At 47.2% G+C, this 18,671-nt stretch overlaps 5 protein-coding genes across 5 annotated transcripts; 2 read left to right on the forward strand and 3 right to left on the reverse strand.

Moving 5' to 3' along the window:
- Positions 1–4,325: 4,325 nt before the first annotated feature.
- FOXG_04579 (actin, gamma) lies at positions 4,326–5,916 on the reverse strand (the record flags this gene model as incomplete). Its single annotated transcript, XM_018382612.1, has 5 exons — positions 4,326–4,556; positions 4,623–5,394; positions 5,533–5,733; positions 5,801–5,831; positions 5,910–5,916. 5 exons carry the CDS (start codon positions 5,914–5,916, stop codon positions 4,326–4,328), a joined length of 1,242 nt encoding a protein of 413 aa, XP_018239358.1.
- Positions 5,917–7,019: 1,103 nt separating this feature from the next.
- FOXG_04580 (uncharacterized protein) lies at positions 7,020–8,441 on the reverse strand (the record flags this gene model as incomplete). The annotated part of the gene is made up of 1 exon (XM_018382613.1): positions 7,020–8,441. One exon carries the CDS (start codon positions 8,439–8,441, stop codon positions 7,020–7,022), a length of 1,422 nt encoding a protein of 473 aa, XP_018239359.1.
- Positions 8,442–8,805: 364 nt separating this feature from the next.
- Positions 8,806–14,653, reverse strand: FOXG_04581 (uncharacterized protein; the record flags this gene model as incomplete). Its single annotated transcript, XM_018382614.1, has 11 exons — positions 8,806–9,226; positions 9,286–9,530; positions 9,583–10,017; positions 10,085–10,380; positions 10,479–10,897; positions 10,949–11,061; positions 11,158–11,181; positions 13,436–13,858; positions 13,925–14,311; positions 14,367–14,542; positions 14,611–14,653. 11 exons carry the CDS (start codon positions 14,651–14,653, stop codon positions 8,806–8,808), a joined length of 2,982 nt encoding a protein of 993 aa, XP_018239360.1.
- A 527-nt stretch (positions 14,654–15,180) lies between these two features.
- FOXG_04584 (uncharacterized protein) lies at positions 15,181–16,622 on the forward strand. The gene is made up of 3 exons (XM_018382615.1): positions 15,181–15,369; positions 15,423–15,958; positions 16,012–16,622. The coding sequence occupies exons 1-3, from the start codon at positions 15,310–15,312 to the stop codon at positions 16,391–16,393; spliced, it is 978 nt and encodes a 325-aa protein (XP_018239361.1). The 5' UTR covers positions 15,181–15,309; the 3' UTR covers positions 16,394–16,622.
- A 978-nt stretch (positions 16,623–17,600) lies between these two features.
- Positions 17,601–18,495, forward strand: FOXG_04585 (uncharacterized protein; the record flags this gene model as incomplete). Its single annotated transcript, XM_018382616.1, has 4 exons — positions 17,601–17,966; positions 18,093–18,183; positions 18,234–18,435; positions 18,483–18,495. The coding sequence occupies 4 exons, from the start codon at positions 17,601–17,603 to the stop codon at positions 18,493–18,495; spliced, it is 672 nt and encodes a 223-aa protein (XP_018239362.1).
- Positions 18,496–18,671: the final 176 nt, after the last annotated feature.

Raw genomic sequence — 18,671 nt, forward strand, 5'->3', positions numbered from 1 at the left:
AAAGGGTACATCCTTTTTTGTCAGTCTATTCAGGGGTGCTGTGAGCTTTGAGAAGTCACGGATGAACCTCCTATAGAAGTTCCCGAAGCCAATGAAGGCTTGTACATCTGTCAGGCAGGTCGGTGTTTTCCAGTTCTTAACAGTCTCAACCTTCGCGGGGTCCATTCTGATGCCTTCCTGGCCCACGATCAGGCCCAGGAATTTCGTCCCTTTCACTAGGAATTCGCACTTCGATGGGTTTGCGAAGAGCCCAGCGGATCTCAGCCTCTGGAGCACCAACTTGAGGTGCTCTATGTGCTCCTCCCGGGTCCGGCTGTAAATCAGGATGTCGTCTAAGTAAGCTGTACAGAATATATCCAGGTGCTCTCGCAGAGCGTCGTTAATATAACGTTGAAACGTTGCAGGGGCTCCTGTCAGGCCGAAGGGCATGACCAGGGACTCATATAATCCGAAACGGGTCCGGAAGGCCGTGAGGTATTCTTGGCCCTTCTCGATCCGGAGGTTGTTAAAAGCGGATACAATATCTATGCGGGAGAAGTACTTCATGCCGGACAGGTTGTTCAGGGATTCCTTGATCAGGGGTAACGGGTAGCGGTCCTTTACGGTGATATTATTCAGGGCCCTGTAGTCCACGCAGAATCGTAGCCCGCCGCCTGGCTTCTTGACAAACAGCACTGGGGAGGCGACGGGTGAAGAGCTAGGTCGGATGAATCCTTTGCGCAGGTTCTCATCGAGCCACTCTCGTAGAGCTGTCAACTCTTCTCGGGACATTCCATATAGCGGGCCGAAGGGCAGCTTCCCTCCGGGTATCAGTTCAATGTGGTGATCTCCGGCTCGGTGCGGAGGTAGCTTCTCTGCTTCTTTAGGCGAAAATACGTCCTGGAACTCTCGTAGTTCCTCGGGCAGTCTCAGATCCTCACTCTTATTCTGTAATGCTCTGTCTATCTGTTCCAGGGTGACAGCGAAGAAGCGACAGCGGGTTCTCCGGCTATATAGTCTGACAGCTTGTAGGGATATAGGAAGGATATCCTTCCTCCTCAGGCTTTGGGGAATGTTCTGTTCTAGCTGGCGGAGGAATTTCTTTGGGACGGTCTGTAGGGCTTTGATTTTTGTGGGCTTGGCTGGTGTATTACAGAACTTCTGACAGTATAGACTATTAAAGGTAAAGGTGTGGGCTGCGAAGCCTACCTGTGGATCGTGTTGCTTTAACCAGGGCATTCCTAAGACTATAGGATAGCTGGCTAGCCGGGTGACGTAGAATAACATATTCTTCTGGTAGTGGTCGGCGATACGGAGTCCGGCACGGACGTAGTGGGTGATCTGTCCACTCTCGGCAGGGCGGCCATCGAATACTTCTATTTCGAAAGGCCTCTTCAGGGGGCGGAATTGCAGGTTCTGGGACTTAGCCCAGCTTTCATCAATGAATCCTTTCCCTTCTGCTCCGCTATCTGTCATAGCGTAAGAAGGTATTGGTTCCTTTCCAGTTGATATTAGGTTAGCAGGTAAAATCATTAAGTTAGAACGTTGGTTCCCTTCCTCTTCAACTGGAATCCCATGGACCGAGGCGGCAGATAGTCTGATCTTCAGTGCGGGTGGTAGTGAGGCGGGAGCCTGCCGCCGACTTAGGACAGGCTCGCCCCGTTTTCCTGGTGCCTTCGTGAGTTGCGGGAGTCGGATCGGTCTAGAGCCGGGGATCTTGGAGAGGAGTGACGGCTATAGCGGTAAGGGCTCTGGGGAATAGCTGCGTGTCGGAATTTAGCAGGCCGGGTGTCGGGTTCAGGGCAGTCGCGGAGGTAGTGAGATGACGACCCGCAACGGAAGCACTGGTTATTCTCTCTGCGGTAGTTCGGGCGGATATAGCGGCGTTGATTGCTTAAGTCCATGGGGTCTCCGGCAAGCTGGGGATTCTCAGGGGGGCTTCGACCCCTACGGGGCGAGGGGGACTTCCTCTCTTGTCTCTCGGCCCGTGTGCGTGTAGGACCTACACGAGGTATAGGGTTCGACCTCTTAGGGATATAGGGTCGGCTCTTCTCACGGTATTCTTGCAGGCGTATATCCAGTTCCTTGAAGTGCGATACTAATGTATTATAGCTGTAATCGGCAGGGGGGTTATTCAGGAGCATCTCGGATAGCTCTTTCGATACGGCCTTCTCGAGGAAAGGGGCCAGGGCATCTCCCTCAAGGCCGCTATCAAGGCTCAGGCTCTGAAACTCGGCATAGAAGGTAGAGAAGTCTCTATCTCTCTGTTTGATAACATCTAGCTTCCGTCGTGCTGTTCTGGCTTCGTTCGGGTCCCCATAGGCGCCCTGTAGGATATCCAAGATATCCTGATAGTCTGGAAGGCGGCAAGCTCCCTTAAAGATGTAAGGTTGTATGAGCTTGTAGGATTCCTTGTTCAGTCGGCTATTCACATAAGCCATACGGCTCACTGCAGTCGGGTATCGGTCTTCATTAACGGTTAGTTTCTCTGTAATGGCATCACGGAAGCGGCGTAAGTCTGCGCGGGTAGCTTCAAACTTCTCAGGGTCGGGTAGTCGTTCTGAAAGGTAGGCGGAGGCGGTAGATCGGGTAGTAGGAGGCGGAGCCGCTCCCACAATCTCAGCTGCTTGCGTCTTAGCAAGGGGATCAGGCGTAGCGGAGGGCGTTAGGGCTGATACAGTAGGTAGTCTAGAGGCTATAGCTTGGCGGGCTTCATCCCGGGCCGCCTCTAGTTCCTTTTCTTTCTTATCAAGCCGGTCCTCTACCCATGACCTCTGCATCATGGCGGCGGACTTCTCGATCTGTACCGCCTGTAGGGTGTTCTGGAGGTTCAGGATTTCCTCTTGCTGGGTCTCGACCTGGACTTGGAGCTCTACGAGCTTCCTATCGGCTGCGACCTGGTTGGATTCCTGTTCTTTCATCCAGGCGTAGGCGTCGCTTAGGTATTGGTACCACTTATCGGGGTCCTCTGCATAGCATGCCTCATATTCGGCGCGGCTTCCTGGGATAGCGGGGGGAGTCGGGTGGGCAGGCATTGCGTTCGGCGTCCAATTGGTGGGAGCTACGTAGTGTCACGGGCTGGGCTCGGTAGGGCAGGTGAACGGGGAACGCTTCAGGCAGAATACGGTCTATTGCTACGGATAGGCACTGCAGGCAGGTCAGGCTCTATTAACAAGACGTAGCTCGAGGAGCTACGTTCAGGAACTATCTGGTCGGTAAACAAAGTCTCTGCGATAACGTATCGCCACGTGATCCGGATCTACCTTGTTAGTGGTCTAGGGTAGGCCAGTCTGGTCGAGCTGTGACAGGTGATGGCAAGTAGCTGTATAGATTTTATAATAAAGCCATTAATATATAAAGGCTTTAACTTAATATTTCTCATAATTATTATTATAAATAAATTATTAAACTTTATCTAATTTTTTAAAAAATAAGTTTTATTCTTATGAAGGCTTATATATAATACTTTAAGGATTATTAACAAATATTTTTAACTTATACGTAGGTTTTAAAAGATACTATAAATAGAATATAATAATACCTATTAATAATAAATTATTCTAAGACTAATAGTAATATTAAAAAGGTGTATTTAAATTACTAATAGAAATTAATTAAATAATAAAAGGCTTAATCTAAGAAGTTATAATATTTCTTTTAATAAGGATCTCTATAGAGTTCTCATCGTATAATTTTGACGTAGGGTCCGTAACAAGGCTTATGGATAAGCTTTATGGCACTATTAATATATCGGACCTTGCTAGGGTGTTAGTTTGTGTGAGCTTATACGGGTATTAGTTGGGGAAAGCTCTATAGGTATTTATTTAAGCCCAGAGCATGATGAAATCAGAGCGAACATTCGAAATGTTGAAAGTTTCTGTAGGAAGAAAGAAATAACAAAACATATCTAGTAATACATTCTTACACAGTATAAGAAACGTATAACTGGTGTTCAAGACATGCTTTTATCTCGTTGTAGGTTCCTACTGCTTTAAGTAAATAAGTCATACTAACTCAATAATAACAATAAATGCGTGGAACAGAACTGTAATCGGTCAGTATATTATCTGCGACCAGAGTAGTTAACAGCATGCTAGTTCAACCAATTACCCCTAGACACAGCTCTGTTGAAAAGTCTTTCGACTTCTAACTACAAAGCATAGTGAAACACTCCCCTGTCTATAGTGTATCTGAACATACTGTTCAGAGCGCGGGCTTCACCGTCCTTGACTCGGTAGTGTCCGTAGTATTTCCCTTTCTGCTAGACCCATTTAATCATCTTGGCTCCCCATTACTGGCTTGGTTATTGTTTCTGCCTGGGACTCGTGATGGCAGCAATCATGGCGCTAAAAGCATTTGCGGTGAACAATAGACGGGCCACTCTCATCATACTCCTGTTTGGTAACCCACATCTGCTGAAATGTCGAAAGCGATGCGAGGATAGAACCTCCGATCCAAACCGAATATTTCCTCTCAGGAGGAGCTACAACCTTGACTTTCATAGATGAAGGCGCCAGGGCAACAATCTCCTTCTGCATTCGATCGGCGATACCAGGGTACATGGTTGTGCCTCCAGACTAAGTTCACAAGTCAGTGACTTGGGTTTCTTCACCTTTAATCTCATCAGACAGGTGGAGCTATACCATAATTAAGTTACCATAAAGGTCTTTTCGAATATCAACGTCGCTCTTCATGATTGCATTGAAGGTTGTCATATGGATACCGCCCGATTCTAAGCCGATAACGCCAGGCTGGAAGAGGGCTTCGGGAGCTCGGAAACGTTCGTTGCCGATTGTAAGCATCTGACCATCTGGTAATTCGTACGTCTTTTCTAACGCCGAGCTTTTCACTGCTGTCTCGACTTCTTGCTCAAAGTCTAAAGCGACGTAACATAGCTTTTCTTTGATATCACGAACAATCTCGCGTTCAGCAGTAGTCGAAAACGTATACCCACGCTCTGTTAATAGCTTCATAAGATAGTCAGTTAAGTCCCGGCCGGCCATATCGATACGGGAGATAGCATGTGGGATGGCAAAGCCTTCGTAGATTGGAACGACGTGAGTAACTCCGTCGCCAGAATCAAAGACAATACCAGTTGTGCGGCCCGAGGCATAGAGAGAAAGGACGGCTTGAATAGAAACGTAGAAAGCTGGCGAATTAAATGTTTCAAAAAAGATTTGCGTCATCTTCTCTCTATTCGACTTTGGGTTAATTGGGGCTTCAGTCAAAAGAGCAGGGTGTTCTTCAGGAGCTACACGGAGCTCGTTGTAGAATGTATGATGCCAAATCTTTTCCATATCATCCCAGTTGGTAACTATACCATGTTCAATAGGGTACCGAAGCGTGAGGATACCGCGCTTAGACTCTGCTTCATCTCCGACATAGGAATCTTTCTGGCCCATCCCGATCATGATTCTATTATAGTAATAGCACATGGTCAGCTCTATAAATCACGTCCCAGGAGTCGAAAGGCTTGATCATTTCTGGTCAAGCCCACACGCTTTCCCATCTTTCATCCAAAAATATGACGCGGCATAGGGAATGTATGCTTACCCATGATGGCGAGGGCGCCCGACAATGGATGCTATACTATGATCAGTGACGGCATCAACAATGTAGTTTGGGTCTTGGGCTGAGGTCAAGAATGTAAGATAGCAGATAACCATCTTGGATGATGAAGGATCTGGGAATAACTTACGGAAAACAGCACGGGGGGCGTCGTCCCCTGCGAAGCCCGCTTTACACATGCCCGACCTGAAAGAGAATGATCAGTCCCCAGGAGTCGAATAACATCAGCTGACGTAAGCTGGTAGCGACATACCCATTGTCGAGGACGAGAGCTGCGGCATCATCTAGAAGTAATGATGAGTAAGGATATGCGGTCTAAGAAGCCGCATCCTGAACTAAGGTATGGCTGTTACTAGACTCACCATCCATTGCAAAGACGCGAACAAGAAGTCAAGATGTAAAACTTGCTGAATGAAGAGAGTGATGTATAATGAAATTTGGCGAGACGACCGAATCTGATGGCAGAAGATGTAAAGATCCCACCAGATAAATACGCACAGCGGTAATTAAAGGGTAGAGAGAGCGGTAATACTAACAAACGCGCCTTGGGTAACACCCTTTTGTATTATGGGCATTCCTCTATTTCCCTTTTCTCTTCGCAGTTGCTAGCAAGGATGTCGAATCGTGAACCGTCCACATTTCGGAGTGTCGGTCACCGCGGATCCGCGGCGATTACGTATCAGTGATCACATAACGGGCACATCGACGGAGCAGATATGAATGGAGAGAAACTCATAGTGTTTAACTTGATGCAGACTAGTATGTTTCTGGTATCACACCGAAGGTTTCGGCTAGAAATACTGTGCACTGTTGTTGGCGAGGCGCGAAAATACATCCGGCGAGCATTGGCTAGAAGCATGTAGTACCTTTTCGACACCACCATCACTAGGGATAACTATGCCCACAGCAAACCTGACTGGATAACTCGATAGAGCCTCAAATGGGCCGTTGCAACCTGGAACAACGAGGTCGCGCCACGGTCGCCATGGATACATCGAACCGAGAGGAGAATGACTTTCATCATCACTGATGATCTTTTATGTCTAGTTCCCACGCCACTGTGTAGGTAGACTAGCCTCACATGTTGCTCGTCATTTCTTCTAATAATTTTCAGGCTAAAGCAACGCAGAAGTATCCACAGTCGCACTTGTACATATCTAACCTTGGTCTGCTGCAACATTATACATATTTCCAATGAGTATCTTCCTCCAACATGTTAGTCATGGCCAAAGGCAGGGTACATTTTTCAGATTCAGAAAGAGATCTTAGGCGGCATTTACATTATTTCATTATCCAGGGCAGGGAATGCTTCAGGACTGATCAATACTTAATACTATACCTCGGCTGCGGAAGACTGTCTTCAGCGTCTTAAAGCTTGCAATTTATTAGTAAGAAACTAACATTATTTCTAGGCGGTATAAGAGTTTAATGATAAGAACAATGCTTTCAGGCGATCCAAAAGTACGAATGCCTCATTGTTCTCCTACCAGGCTTTGCCACAAGCTATCCGTCTTGAGTGCATCCAGATGCTCTGCCTTGAGCATGATAACCACTTCAACAAGATTCTGGGAATGAGGTGCGGAGTTGACTCTCCTGCGAGGCAGGATAATGCATACTCCATCTGCCACGCTAAAAGGGAATCGGACAAAGTCGGGCTGCCCAAGCTCTGAGCCCCAGTTCATCTGATACAAATCTAGATCGGCCCAGCTGGTGATCGTGACGTCCCTATGGTTGAAAAGGTCCCACCCAGGGAATATTGTGCTGCAGTCCCCGGCCTGTCTGCCTAGTTCGTAAACATTGGCAATATGCTGCGAGTTGATCTTGGCTGGGGCAAACGATTGAGTGATAGTATTGCATACTTCTGCACAATCATGGACAGACGCTGCAGCAATTTTCAGAGTGTCAAAAGGTTGTTCGGCTGAAGCGTACAGAACAAGGTTCCCGATGTAGGGTTTGTCTGGCGGGGAAAAGTTGGGACCAATTCGCCGACGGCCATTGACAGCCATAACCAGCCGGCTTGAGGTGAGAGACAAGGTGTTTTCTTCATGCTGTGCCCGAATGCGCGTGATGAAAGACCATAAAAGTGCACAAAGCACAGTATTGGTGGAAGGGGGCGTTTCTAGGAGAGGGGCCAAAACCTGTTTGTAGGCCTCCAGATGATTAGTTGGTATCGTAAACATCTGAGAAGCGAAGGACGGGAAGCTCGCTGGCATGGCTGGAGGACTAGGAGAGTATTCAGGGAGCAACCTGAATAGCTGCTCCGTACCCTTAGAAGATGCCTCAATAATCTGAGAAGCAAGTGCTTCAGAAATACGAGAAAGCCTGGTACCACCAGACTGTGGTGTCGACGATCCACGTGTGGTTGTTTCCCGAGCCCAAATCTTGAGCACTTCGGTGAAACCCGCCGCGTCAACTGCATGGTGATGCATGCAAACACATAGTCCAAGTCCTTGGTCATCTTTGAAGCGAAAGATACTGGCTCCAAAAACCGAAGAATCGTCGCTTCCAGGTAATGCGCCAAGTGGCCAGACATCTTCTGGAATGGTGGTTGAATGCATCGCGTGAGCCTCTAGGCTTGAGATTGGTTCCTCAATTGAGCCACAGTCAATGATCTGCGGGGAGCCTGAATTGGAGGAGGAGTAATAGATTGCACCATGGGCAGCCTGTTTGTCGCCATCGCCAGCGGAACGAACCTGTCCAGATATCCACGGTATTTTCTCTGTCGTAGCATTCAGACCAGACTGAAGTCGCAGAGAGACCACATTGAAAGGCTCGGAAGTCCGAAAAGCCAGAAGCACACGAATGTAATTCTTAGGCATCAAAGCATCCAATGTAGTGAGAGGCTCAATGCCCAGGTTGTCGACATCTGATACTGGCGAGCAATACGACGACATTTTAAAAGGCTTACAAGCAGGGTCAGGAGGGAGTGTAGATAATGATGTATAAGTTGTCATCCTGTGTAGAAGGTTATTAATTATTTATGCCTTTCTTATACTCTTCTCTGCCATCCTCATTTATAGAAGCATGGTCCGGCCTCGGTTTAAAAGCGGGATGGCGTGGAGCCGCGCTCCCCGTGCCTCCGGCAAGGACAAGACAGGCTGACTCGGGTAGAGGACCCACAATTGGACACACGAAAGGAACCAATTAGATATAGGGTACTCATTGTCTGGTGGATATGCGATACATTTTGGTTAAAAACTGCATCGAAATTTTGAATATGCTTGATTAGACAGGAGGCAATTTTAAAAGTCCTCTGAACTATTCCGGGACTCCTCGTATAGTTTCCGTCTCATCAGTAGTCCAGCTACCCAGCATAGATGCAAAGCTGTAAGATTCATGGTTGGTAAGCTGTTCTATCATATTAGCTCCAAAGAATCCTTCGAATGGCTCCAGGCCAAATTGGGATACTGAATGCGTTTCGGTGAAGGCTTGAAGAGCGTCTCTTGCCTGGCTGTGTGAGGCAGCGCTATTCATTCGCGCTTCAATCAGTGCCCTTGCGAGGCGAGCGAACGTGGAGCAGACCTTGAAAAGGGTTTGGCAGGCATGTGATACCCCGGAAATCCTCTCCAAGACAGCTACCATATGGTCTAGAAGGCAGACATCTTCCATGTCATTGTCAACATCAATAGCGTGAAGAAAAATGACAATGAATGGGTTCAATGATGACTGGTGAAGGACCCTTTAGTTACATGGGTTAGTAGTTGAGAATAGCAACGACAAGAGATTTGGGGAACTGACCAGCTCGCGTAGTCGGATTCCGAGACCAATCCAGGGCTGTCGATAGTCTGATAGCTGGAAAAGCAGATGAGATGACTTTGTAGTCCGGCCCGAGCGGCTTCGACGCATTTCAGACTGATACCTGATTCTTCATCCGTGGTCGTTGCCTTGATCAGGATCAAAGTCAAGGTAGAGTAATACATGACATCCCAGCTTTTCTTAGAGAGTTCGAATACCTTGTGGTCTTTCATCTGGCTTGAGTCAAGCTAAGTCAAGTCAGTGACGCATTGTGCAGCGGAAACCAAACAAAGAGCTTACTTTACCCAAGTCAATATACCAGGATTGCATCTTGTCTGAAAGCTGATTGACAGCTTGCTCCTGCTGGGCGGGAGAGGAATGACGTGCAGTCGACGAATAAAGGTGGCCATAAACCTCACCTTGAATCTTGGCGAACTTGATTCCCAAAATGAATAGCTCGTCCCAGGCTTTGCAAGGAGCATCAGGAGAAACTCGTGGATACCAGGCATCCACCTCAGTGTCTTGTAGATACGATGGACGACCTTGAAGTAGGGACATATTCTTGTCGGTGATGTAAATAGACCAGAAAGCACGGCGCATTTGGTCTGCTCTCCGAGCTTGATGCTTCCCATATGTTGCCTCTTGACAATAGCCGAGCATACGGCAATGGCTAGCGGCGGCAGCTAAGAGCGTACAGCATAGGAATGGCTTCCCTTCTTCTTGTGCTTTGGTCATCTAAGTTTTGTCCAGTATATGAGCATACGACTTGAGCTGGGATGAGACTGTGGCGTTGATTACTCACCCCTAGAGCCAGACTGAAAACGTTCTCAAAGCAAGGCATAGCCAAAGCCTGGTAAGTTTCAATTCCACGACTGAAATTCCTCTCGCAGGTGGAAATGTGCGCCTTCAAATCATGCTCCTGTGCTAGCGGACTCTGAAGGAGGACATATTCTTTCAGCACATAATACATGACCCCGTACATACTGGTAGCTTGGCCGAGTGACAGAGGAGCTGCAGTGTAGTATGCCTGCTGACACAAGGTCTCGAATAATGATGGGTCGTTGATGAGAAATGAGCATAAGAAGATCGGCCGGTTTACTGGAGATGTTAGTGACAACACCGGTTGTTGGCTCATGAACCTTGTTGCGCAAGAAAGATTGCAATTAGAAAGGAGAGGAAGTGAACGGGTATCCTACCCTTGAGTTGTTGAAGCACGGCAACTACGAGCTGGGTTGGCAGTAGTTCCATTTCTGGATGGTGCTTTGACGTGACACTTGAAGACAGTTGGTAATCCTTGGAAAGAGCCGGCATGTCCAAGGGTTGAAGGTGGTCCTTCAATTGTCGAGATATGGTATCCAAGTCGTATCGGCTGACAATATTGCTGGCCGCGATGCTGGACTGGGAGATATCGTTTGCCTGCACAGACTGGTCACTGAAAGACGAACCACCTTGGTAAACACCCGGATCATCTACCCTGAACGACTCATGCTGACTAGTCAGGATGGAAGCAGCAGACGATGCAGGGCCAGTCGTTGAGTCACGAGTAGCATTTGTGCTGTTGGGCTGGGTCTCAGTTGTTGAAAGGCGATCACAGAGATATTTGACTCGCTCCTCGCTGAATGAACATTAGCTACGGAGAGAGCTTGGGATGTCTGATACGTCATACAGCTGCGCTATTCTATCACGTTTGGGAGGGACATCCGCTCTCGGATAGACTGTTTGGCATGTAAGGTTGGCAGTGCGGCAGTTGGAGCAAGGGGTGGAGCGATCGCATCGGATCTCAATAGGTTAGTAAGGGTTATGGAGAGGGGAGACATGTCATGTGGATGCAACTCATTGCCATGCCATTCCATGCCATCTTATTCTGGCCCATACCTTGCGCATGCGGCATGCTTCGCACTACAAAATAGTTAGCCAAGCCTGTTTACCGCTTCACGTAGCATGATGATGCTGTGCTCGCCCCCTACCGCTCGAGAAACCTGGCCCAGTCTCCTTCGGCGTTGCTGAAGGGTTTCTTCGGTCTCCATTGTCCTTCTCGGCCTCAAGTGAGTTCCGTGGGATGTCGATGAAAAATTGTCTTGCCAGTGCGTGCAGTGGCGGAGGTATGAGCGTGTCGATGTTTCGGAACTTTAAAGGACCACGGAGCCACGGAGCCACGGAGCCACGGAGCCGCGCGTTCCGTGGCGTGGCGTGGCGTGGCTAGGCAATAAGGTAGTTTAGCGCAGATCTCTGCTCTGACTAGGATGACTCGGGCAGCCGGCATCAGCGCCATTGTTGGGTCCGACACCGTAGTACGGACATTTCGGGCCATGGTAGCGAGACAGCAAGGACAGAGTAGGTGCTGTGACTACAGTAACTCCATCAGACTTACTGTTACCGCCCTAAAAATGGGGTGACTCATGAGCAATCAGCCACTATAAATACAGCCTACCAATTCAGTTGCTCTAGTACGTCAAGTATGGCATTCCAGTGCTTTATTCACTATCTTCTGCCAATACCACGATATCGTCCCACGGTGTACTTGTTTGTATGCACCCGACTCAACGCTCTCCCGTGCGATAACTGTGGTTTTCATGATCATCCAGCTAATTTAAACTGCCAGTGATTCACTACTGCATCATTCCAACCAACCAACTGTGCCAAACTTCTAGCAACACACAAATCAGGAAGCTATGTCGGTATGTGCTTCGTCTGTCAAGTTCTCTATAAAACCTTACCCTAACAAATATCGCCACCAGATTCCTTCCGGGTAAGAAACATCACTCTATCCATCAAGGTTATCAATCTACAGGCGGACACGAGGATTATCCTTCTCAAAACAAATGCTGAAAAGCCTAGTGTGCAAATCCAGGACGAATGCATTAGCGCAGTCAACGAACTGCGGTCTCGAAGAGATGCAGACAAACCCCGCTACGTCATATACAAAATCTCCGATAACGGCCAGAGTGTCGTCGTGGACGAGACCTCATCAGACAAAAACTATGAAGCATTCCTGAATAAGCTTGCATCCGCCACTGACGACAAGGGTAAACCTGCCCCTCGCTACGCTGCCTACGATGTCGAATATGACCTTGGAGAGGAGGGGAAAAGGTGAGTTTAGTACCCCGAACCAAGAAAATTCTACTTCTGCTAACCTTCCTCGGAATTTCAACTGCCTTTATCTCCTGGGTTCCTTCGGGTACATCAATTAAGGTATGTTGAACACTTTATCGGCCCTTCCTTCATTCTCTGATAGAATATTCAGTCTCGCATGGTCTACGCAAGTACTAGAGAGCAGCTGAACAAGGCACTCAATCTGCCTGTGTCGATACATGCCGACGACCTTGATGATATTGAGTGGCATAGTGTCGTCCGGCGCGTGAGTCGAGGAAGGGTATAAGATTCCATGCGTGCTGACACCTGTGGTACCGGCTATATCCATGGCGTGAGACCCTTGAGAATCGCCAGGGGGCGTGTTCTTCAATCGATACGCTTGTTAGCTGAAGGCTGTCTTGGATATGGAGACGAGTGTTGTGATTTGTAACTCTGTGAAGGTATTGGCATTGAGTAACGTGTTCTATTACATAAACTTCATCATCACAGCATGTCCACTCAATCAACTTTTGACTGACTCGGAGTACTTGCGTCTCATCGACGTGAGGCCCGGTTTGCAGGCCTCGTTAGTGATAAACTGGGTGTGCTCTCCCGAACTGACCAAGCCATGCTTTCTCATACCTTGGAATTGATTATCAGGAACGGCATTTGTGCCATGTGAGCCGAGAGAATTATCGCGGATCGACTTGTGAACCACCCAAATTTCCATAGCCAAGAACAGTTGATTAGGCACTCAGGCTTCATCGACACGTGCCATGATATTGAAAACCTGGAGCTGGGTAGTCGCTGATGCACCAAGAACATCAGGTATACTATCATTTACTTGCTATATTTGTTCTCAAGTTATTGCTGCTATAGCTACCCGGATAAATATAGCGAATCAGCTAGTCAACTCATCCATGATATCCTGCTCTATTCAGTATCCTCTTCCAATTGACGCGCATGGCTACAGAGAATAGGCCACGTGATCAATGACTGTAAACTCCAAGACTATAAATACAATGTAACCGAATAACATAGCTCCTCCAATCCAACGATCAAACCTTTCGCCATACCATACGCTTATTGTAAGCGCAAGCGTAGAGCTCCATAGGATACATAGCTCAGGGATCTTGACATTACCCTCATTAATGTTTCCAGAGGTATCAACCATTACAATGCCCAGGCAAAGCAACAAGAGGAAGACGTTACTCCCGACGGTATTAGCCACAAGAATCCCTACATGGCCCCGGTTACCACTCAGGACAGCAACAAATTTCTCAGGTAGCGTGGTGGCGATGGCAAGAATAACAATACCGAATAGCACATCGGAGATGCCAATAGCGTCCGTGACATTAATGGCGGCGTGTGAGAGAACATAGCCGGCCAGACAGACGGCTAAGAAGCCGAGCACCAGAAGTCCGACATGATATCCAAGGCTTTGTCTCCTTCGATGGCTCGACACATTCGTGACACCGGCCACCTCAGGACTGCCACCCACTCGCTAGTCCAGTTCGTTCCTATCCTCAGGCTCACGCTGCTCATGGCTCGGCAGGAGGGGGCTCCTGACAGAGGGCGTCGATTCTATCGACAGTGTGTCGCTTTCATCGTCGCTGCTATCGTCATCCGAACCTTCGGGGGCGGCGAGACTTCCTCGACTGATAGCCCAGCCTATGGAGATGAGGTAGATTGCGAAGAGCGCAATCAAGACAGAACCACATACCAACCAGATGATCCTCCGGTAGAAGTAAATGATTGGCACGACAAAGGTGGTGATAACAAGCAAGCAGAGCGAGTAAATCCGGGAGCTCCTGTCAAACTCAATGTGCGAGCCTGTGGGACGGAACAAAAGTCCAAGTGAAAAAGCGCCGAGGATATTCGAGATGGCTGACCCGATAATATTTCCCACTGCTAGCGAAGGCCGACCTTGCGCTAGTGAAGCAACAACGACAACGAGCTATTATCAATTTAATTTAGGAAGATAGAGGTGAACAAGTGGATCAAAGCCGTACCTCTTCCCACTCTGCGCCGGCAGTGAGCAGGGCAATTATTATGTCTGGAATTCCCGTCCGACGGGCGACGATGGCGGTATGGTCGACGAACTTATCGGCGCCGAACTCAAGAAGAAATAGGGTGCTGATAAAGATGGCGACATTGTAGGCGATGGCGTCACCGTTGATGCAGTCTCCTGAGATGCAGCTGTCTCACTTTCCTGAAGCGCTGTTGACGTGCTCTCCTCAGTTGCAGGTGTCGGACCATCCGTAGATACCGCTGAGCTGTTAACCGAGATAGTGGTCATCTTTCCGGTACCAGTAGTCTCTGTCGAGTTCCCAATTGCTGCAGCCGTTGTATCGCTTTTGATGGCTAAGAGTCTCGTGGTCGTATCATCTGCAGTAGGAATACTATCCTCAGGTACTGTCACTATCTCGGGGGCGACTGTAGTCGTGCCGATGAGAGTGGAGGAAATTTCCAATCCCGTAGATATCTCAAAATCTGAACTGACAACGCATTATCCATAAGCGACTTTGATGATGACGAGACTGATCTGAAAGTCGATGCGAAACTGGTGATAAAATCATAATAGGAATTATATATCATAGAACTGGCTCATGCTAGTCGTAGAGACAAGATTGTTTTCAATTTGCATTTAGTACTTTTGCATTATTACATACCTACCCAGAAGAACATTTGATATCTAAAATTAGGAGCTCACTCCACCTGCGTTGCCCCTGAAAAAACAGGGGCTATAGAGACTATTAAATCTGCTAGCTACATCTGTTCAAGTAGCGCGCCCTAAAGTCAATAGTTCCAGCTCGCCATTCAGCTCTCAAGGAAGCCTAACGTGATGATAAGAGAATAATTCGCTCTTTCGTCTCTTTTACTTTCTTTCTCTTTACTTACCACATTTCTGTCACTCATTTCAAATTCCAGTCGCTCTTTATAAGTCTGTTCACAATGCGCGTCACTACTACCTTTGGTTCCCTAATCTTGGGCGTGGGCCTCTGCGCCGCTCGCGTGAGTGCTCTAAAACGCCCCCTATCGCCCCAAGTGGAAGCTTACAGTTTTAGGCTTGTGTCCCCCATCCTCGGCCGACAACAACATCGTCGTTCAGCAGCGAAATTGGCACTACAACGGCTGGAGGCTCGGCCACAACGACGACTTTCCAAGAAACTCTAAGCATCACTGAGTCCGAGTCAAGCATTGAGTCATCTGTTACCATAGAAACCTCTACAGCCAACTCTGCCACTACAGAACTGGAGACGACTACTTCTGGCTTAACCTCTCAAGAGACTTTGAGTGTCGCTGAGTCTCAGACCAGTGTTGAATCTTCTGCCACTACGACCGATGGTGTCAGCTCTTTTACTACCAACCTCGCGACTACGACTGCTGTCACTTCCCAAGAGACCGAGACCTCTACAACCGCCGACGAAGCCACAAGCACAACAGTCGAAGCCACAACGACTACAGCTGGCCCTCCCGAGATTACTAACCTCGTCGAGAATGGTGGTTTCGAAGACTCTACCATCGATCCTTGGGTGGTAGAAGGAGCCTCTCCGGCAGTCTTCAGTAGCCAGTTTTTCTGCGCCGAGGGTAGCAAGTGTCTGTGCGTATTAATAGGATTTAAAACACTGATTGATTTGTACTAATATTCCGCAGGCAATTGCCTGGAAACCTTGACAATTCCGCCAGGGTCTGCCAGCGCGTCGCAGTTGAGGCGGGCTTCGAGTACACTTTCAAAGCGCAGGTTAGCCAGAACTGTATCAAAGAGTACGGTTCAAACATACTTACCTGCGATGATAATATTAATACCGCTAAACTGTCCATTGATGGGGCATTCGACTCTGGTGAAGGTGGCATTGTCGGGTATAATACCTACAAAGACTTTACTTATACCTTCTCATATGTCGACCCAAGCATTGACTCTACTGATCTTTGCATTACTATCACGCAGAACCAAGGCCTTAGCCCCGTCTTTTACCTTGATGGCGTTTCTTTCACACGTGGGGAAGCTGTGCCTATTCCTGACCCGACGGAGTAAGGGTTCACAACAACATATAAACATAGACCAGGCTGGATAAGTTTATTTCTCTTGTGGGTATGAAGGCATGCATGGTAAGTAGTTTGAAGCTGGTTAAGCTATTAATTGTCTCTGCCGAGTCAAGCTCCTGCACGTCATATCACGTCACGCTTAATACCAGTTACCTACACTTCTTACCCCATCTGCTGGCTCCATTCTTTATAATTATAGTAGATAAATTTAATAGGAGATATATTTTTCCTGAATAAATTAAACGTATTGCAAATGTACAAACCTTAAGGCATACCTCTTCTTATTTTGTCGCAGCAGTAAGTAAGGCAATTATATTATTTAGAATTCTTATTAAATAGGTAATAATATAATATATTTAATAAATTAGTTAATATTAAATTTACAAGAAATAAAATATTAATAAAATTAATTATATTACAGATAATAGTATTATTATTTATTATAATGAAGAGAAAAAGAAAATAAAAGGTAAAGAAAGAAAATAGAGATAAGATTAGTAGAGTTGGTATTATAGTAGTATAAAAGCAGGGAAGTTTGGCATCTGATTAACCCTAGAAGAAATACCATTTTAACCCTTACTACACCTACATCTCGAACCAGCTTTTAAACTCAGGACGTAACAGGTAAAACGAGCGCTGTCACGAATAAATATTTTAAAACTGAATACAATCTTTACTATCTAATCCTAACCATGATTATTGCATCCCGTTACATAGTCAATCTTGAGTGTGCAACCCTCCTTATACTCAACCTTGCCGCACCCCAGTAAGTCAACTCCGAGTCTTTCTGACATCTGTTTTCTGACACGCTAAATGGAATATGGGGGATCCGATTGGTTGCAAAAGGGATCTGGAGTTAACTTGGGAGATAAATAATCGTTATTCCCACAATCGACAGTGTGTCAGAAAGCAGAGGATGTCAGAAAGACCCTTTGTTTACTTGATTATACTGGGATGTTCCTGGGTCGTATGATTGCATAGTTTCATACAGTCATCTACTCCTTTAGATACAGTCAGCCAAGCGTTTAAGTAAAGTCAGCAAAAGATTGCTCCTTTTGTGTCTGTAATAGCTAATTTAACCAAAACCACGTTCGGAAATCCTTTCAAAAACTGACTCTAGCATGTCTTATACAAGCCTTCGTCCACAGTTTCATCAGTTACAGCACTGGTTCCAAGTTTCGATCTTCTAAAACAACATGTCCATTCGCAAGTCACTGCAAGCCGTGCACTTCCAGTGGGTCATCGTGGCAGCCGCCCTTTTCGAGACAGTAGCCGCCATCCCTTGCTCAGAAATCGGGTGGTCGACTGGCAGGACAGGTGATGGCCCGGCCGGACTGGATCCATTTGATCCCCAAGGACGCTGGGAGGTTGTGAGGGCCAAAGACTATTGGGTTCGATTCCAATCTTACCGGCCAGGTCAGGATCCAATTGACGTCAGGGTCACCAAAACGGAATTCAAAGCAACACCTGAGCAAGTCCGCGGCACAATCAACAACTACAACAACGAGGGCAAGACTAACATTATGCTCTGGCTTCCATTGGCCACGAAAAGCTTCCAATATGTACGTACAATGTCTATTGTCAACTTCTATATCTCGGTCTGCAAAATTGGAATATCAGCTGCCTTACATATCAATCTCGAGGGCTTACAGTATTTTTTATACTAGACCATTTCTGATATATTTTAGGCCAAAGTCGTGGACGGGAATCTTGGCGAGGATTTCGAAGTAATCGAACCTCAATCAAGCATAGACAAAGATCGCACTATACTGTCAATTAGTAAGTCATGTCCACCTCGACATCGTTCTACTAATAACGATTGTTTCAAGTCCTCCCGAGCGGTAAAAGGAAGCTTGAAGAAGTGCGACCTGCTAGCGCCGATCAGGGTGGAAGCAGTATAAACTTCCAGAGAGCCGAGGCAGTGGGAATTACTGGGCTTAAGGGCACAATATCACCAGATGACTGGGCCTATACCACAATTGTCGAAGCTCAATTAGCCATGCTAAGCATCTACCAAGAACAAGAAGATGCGTATTTCGATAGAAGGTATCCAAACTTGAGAAATGCTTGGATTACAGCAGAAAAGGCTGATCCCAATGAATGTGTGGTTATCGATTTTCGCGATTTTGTGGATTTCTTCCTGCGCCCCAGCCGGCGGCAGTTAGTAATAGGTCTAGCTAGAGGCGTCTTATGTTGGCAGGTTATTATAAATTCGTATATTGCAAGTCTTGACTTGAATAACAAACTTTAGTTATAAAACATACTTG

Source organism: Fusarium oxysporum, chromosome 4 (assembly GCF_000149955.1).
Source record: "Fusarium oxysporum f. sp. lycopersici 4287 chromosome 4, whole genome shotgun sequence".
NCBI classification, from domain to species: Eukaryota; Fungi; Ascomycota; class Sordariomycetes; order Hypocreales; family Nectriaceae; genus Fusarium; species Fusarium oxysporum.

Coding starts and splice junctions, on each gene's coding strand:
- FOXG_04584 (XM_018382615.1), top strand. CDS start 15,310: ATGCGCGTCACTACTACCTTTGGTTCCCTAATCTTGGGCGTGGGCCTC. Junction 15,370..15,422: donor TGGGCCTCTGCGCCGCTCGC/GTGAGTGCTCTA, acceptor TTACAGTTTTAG/GCTTGTGTCCCCCATCCTCG. Junction 15,959..16,011: donor GCCGAGGGTAGCAAGTGTCT/GTGCGTATTAAT, acceptor AATATTCCGCAG/GCAATTGCCTGGAAACCTTG.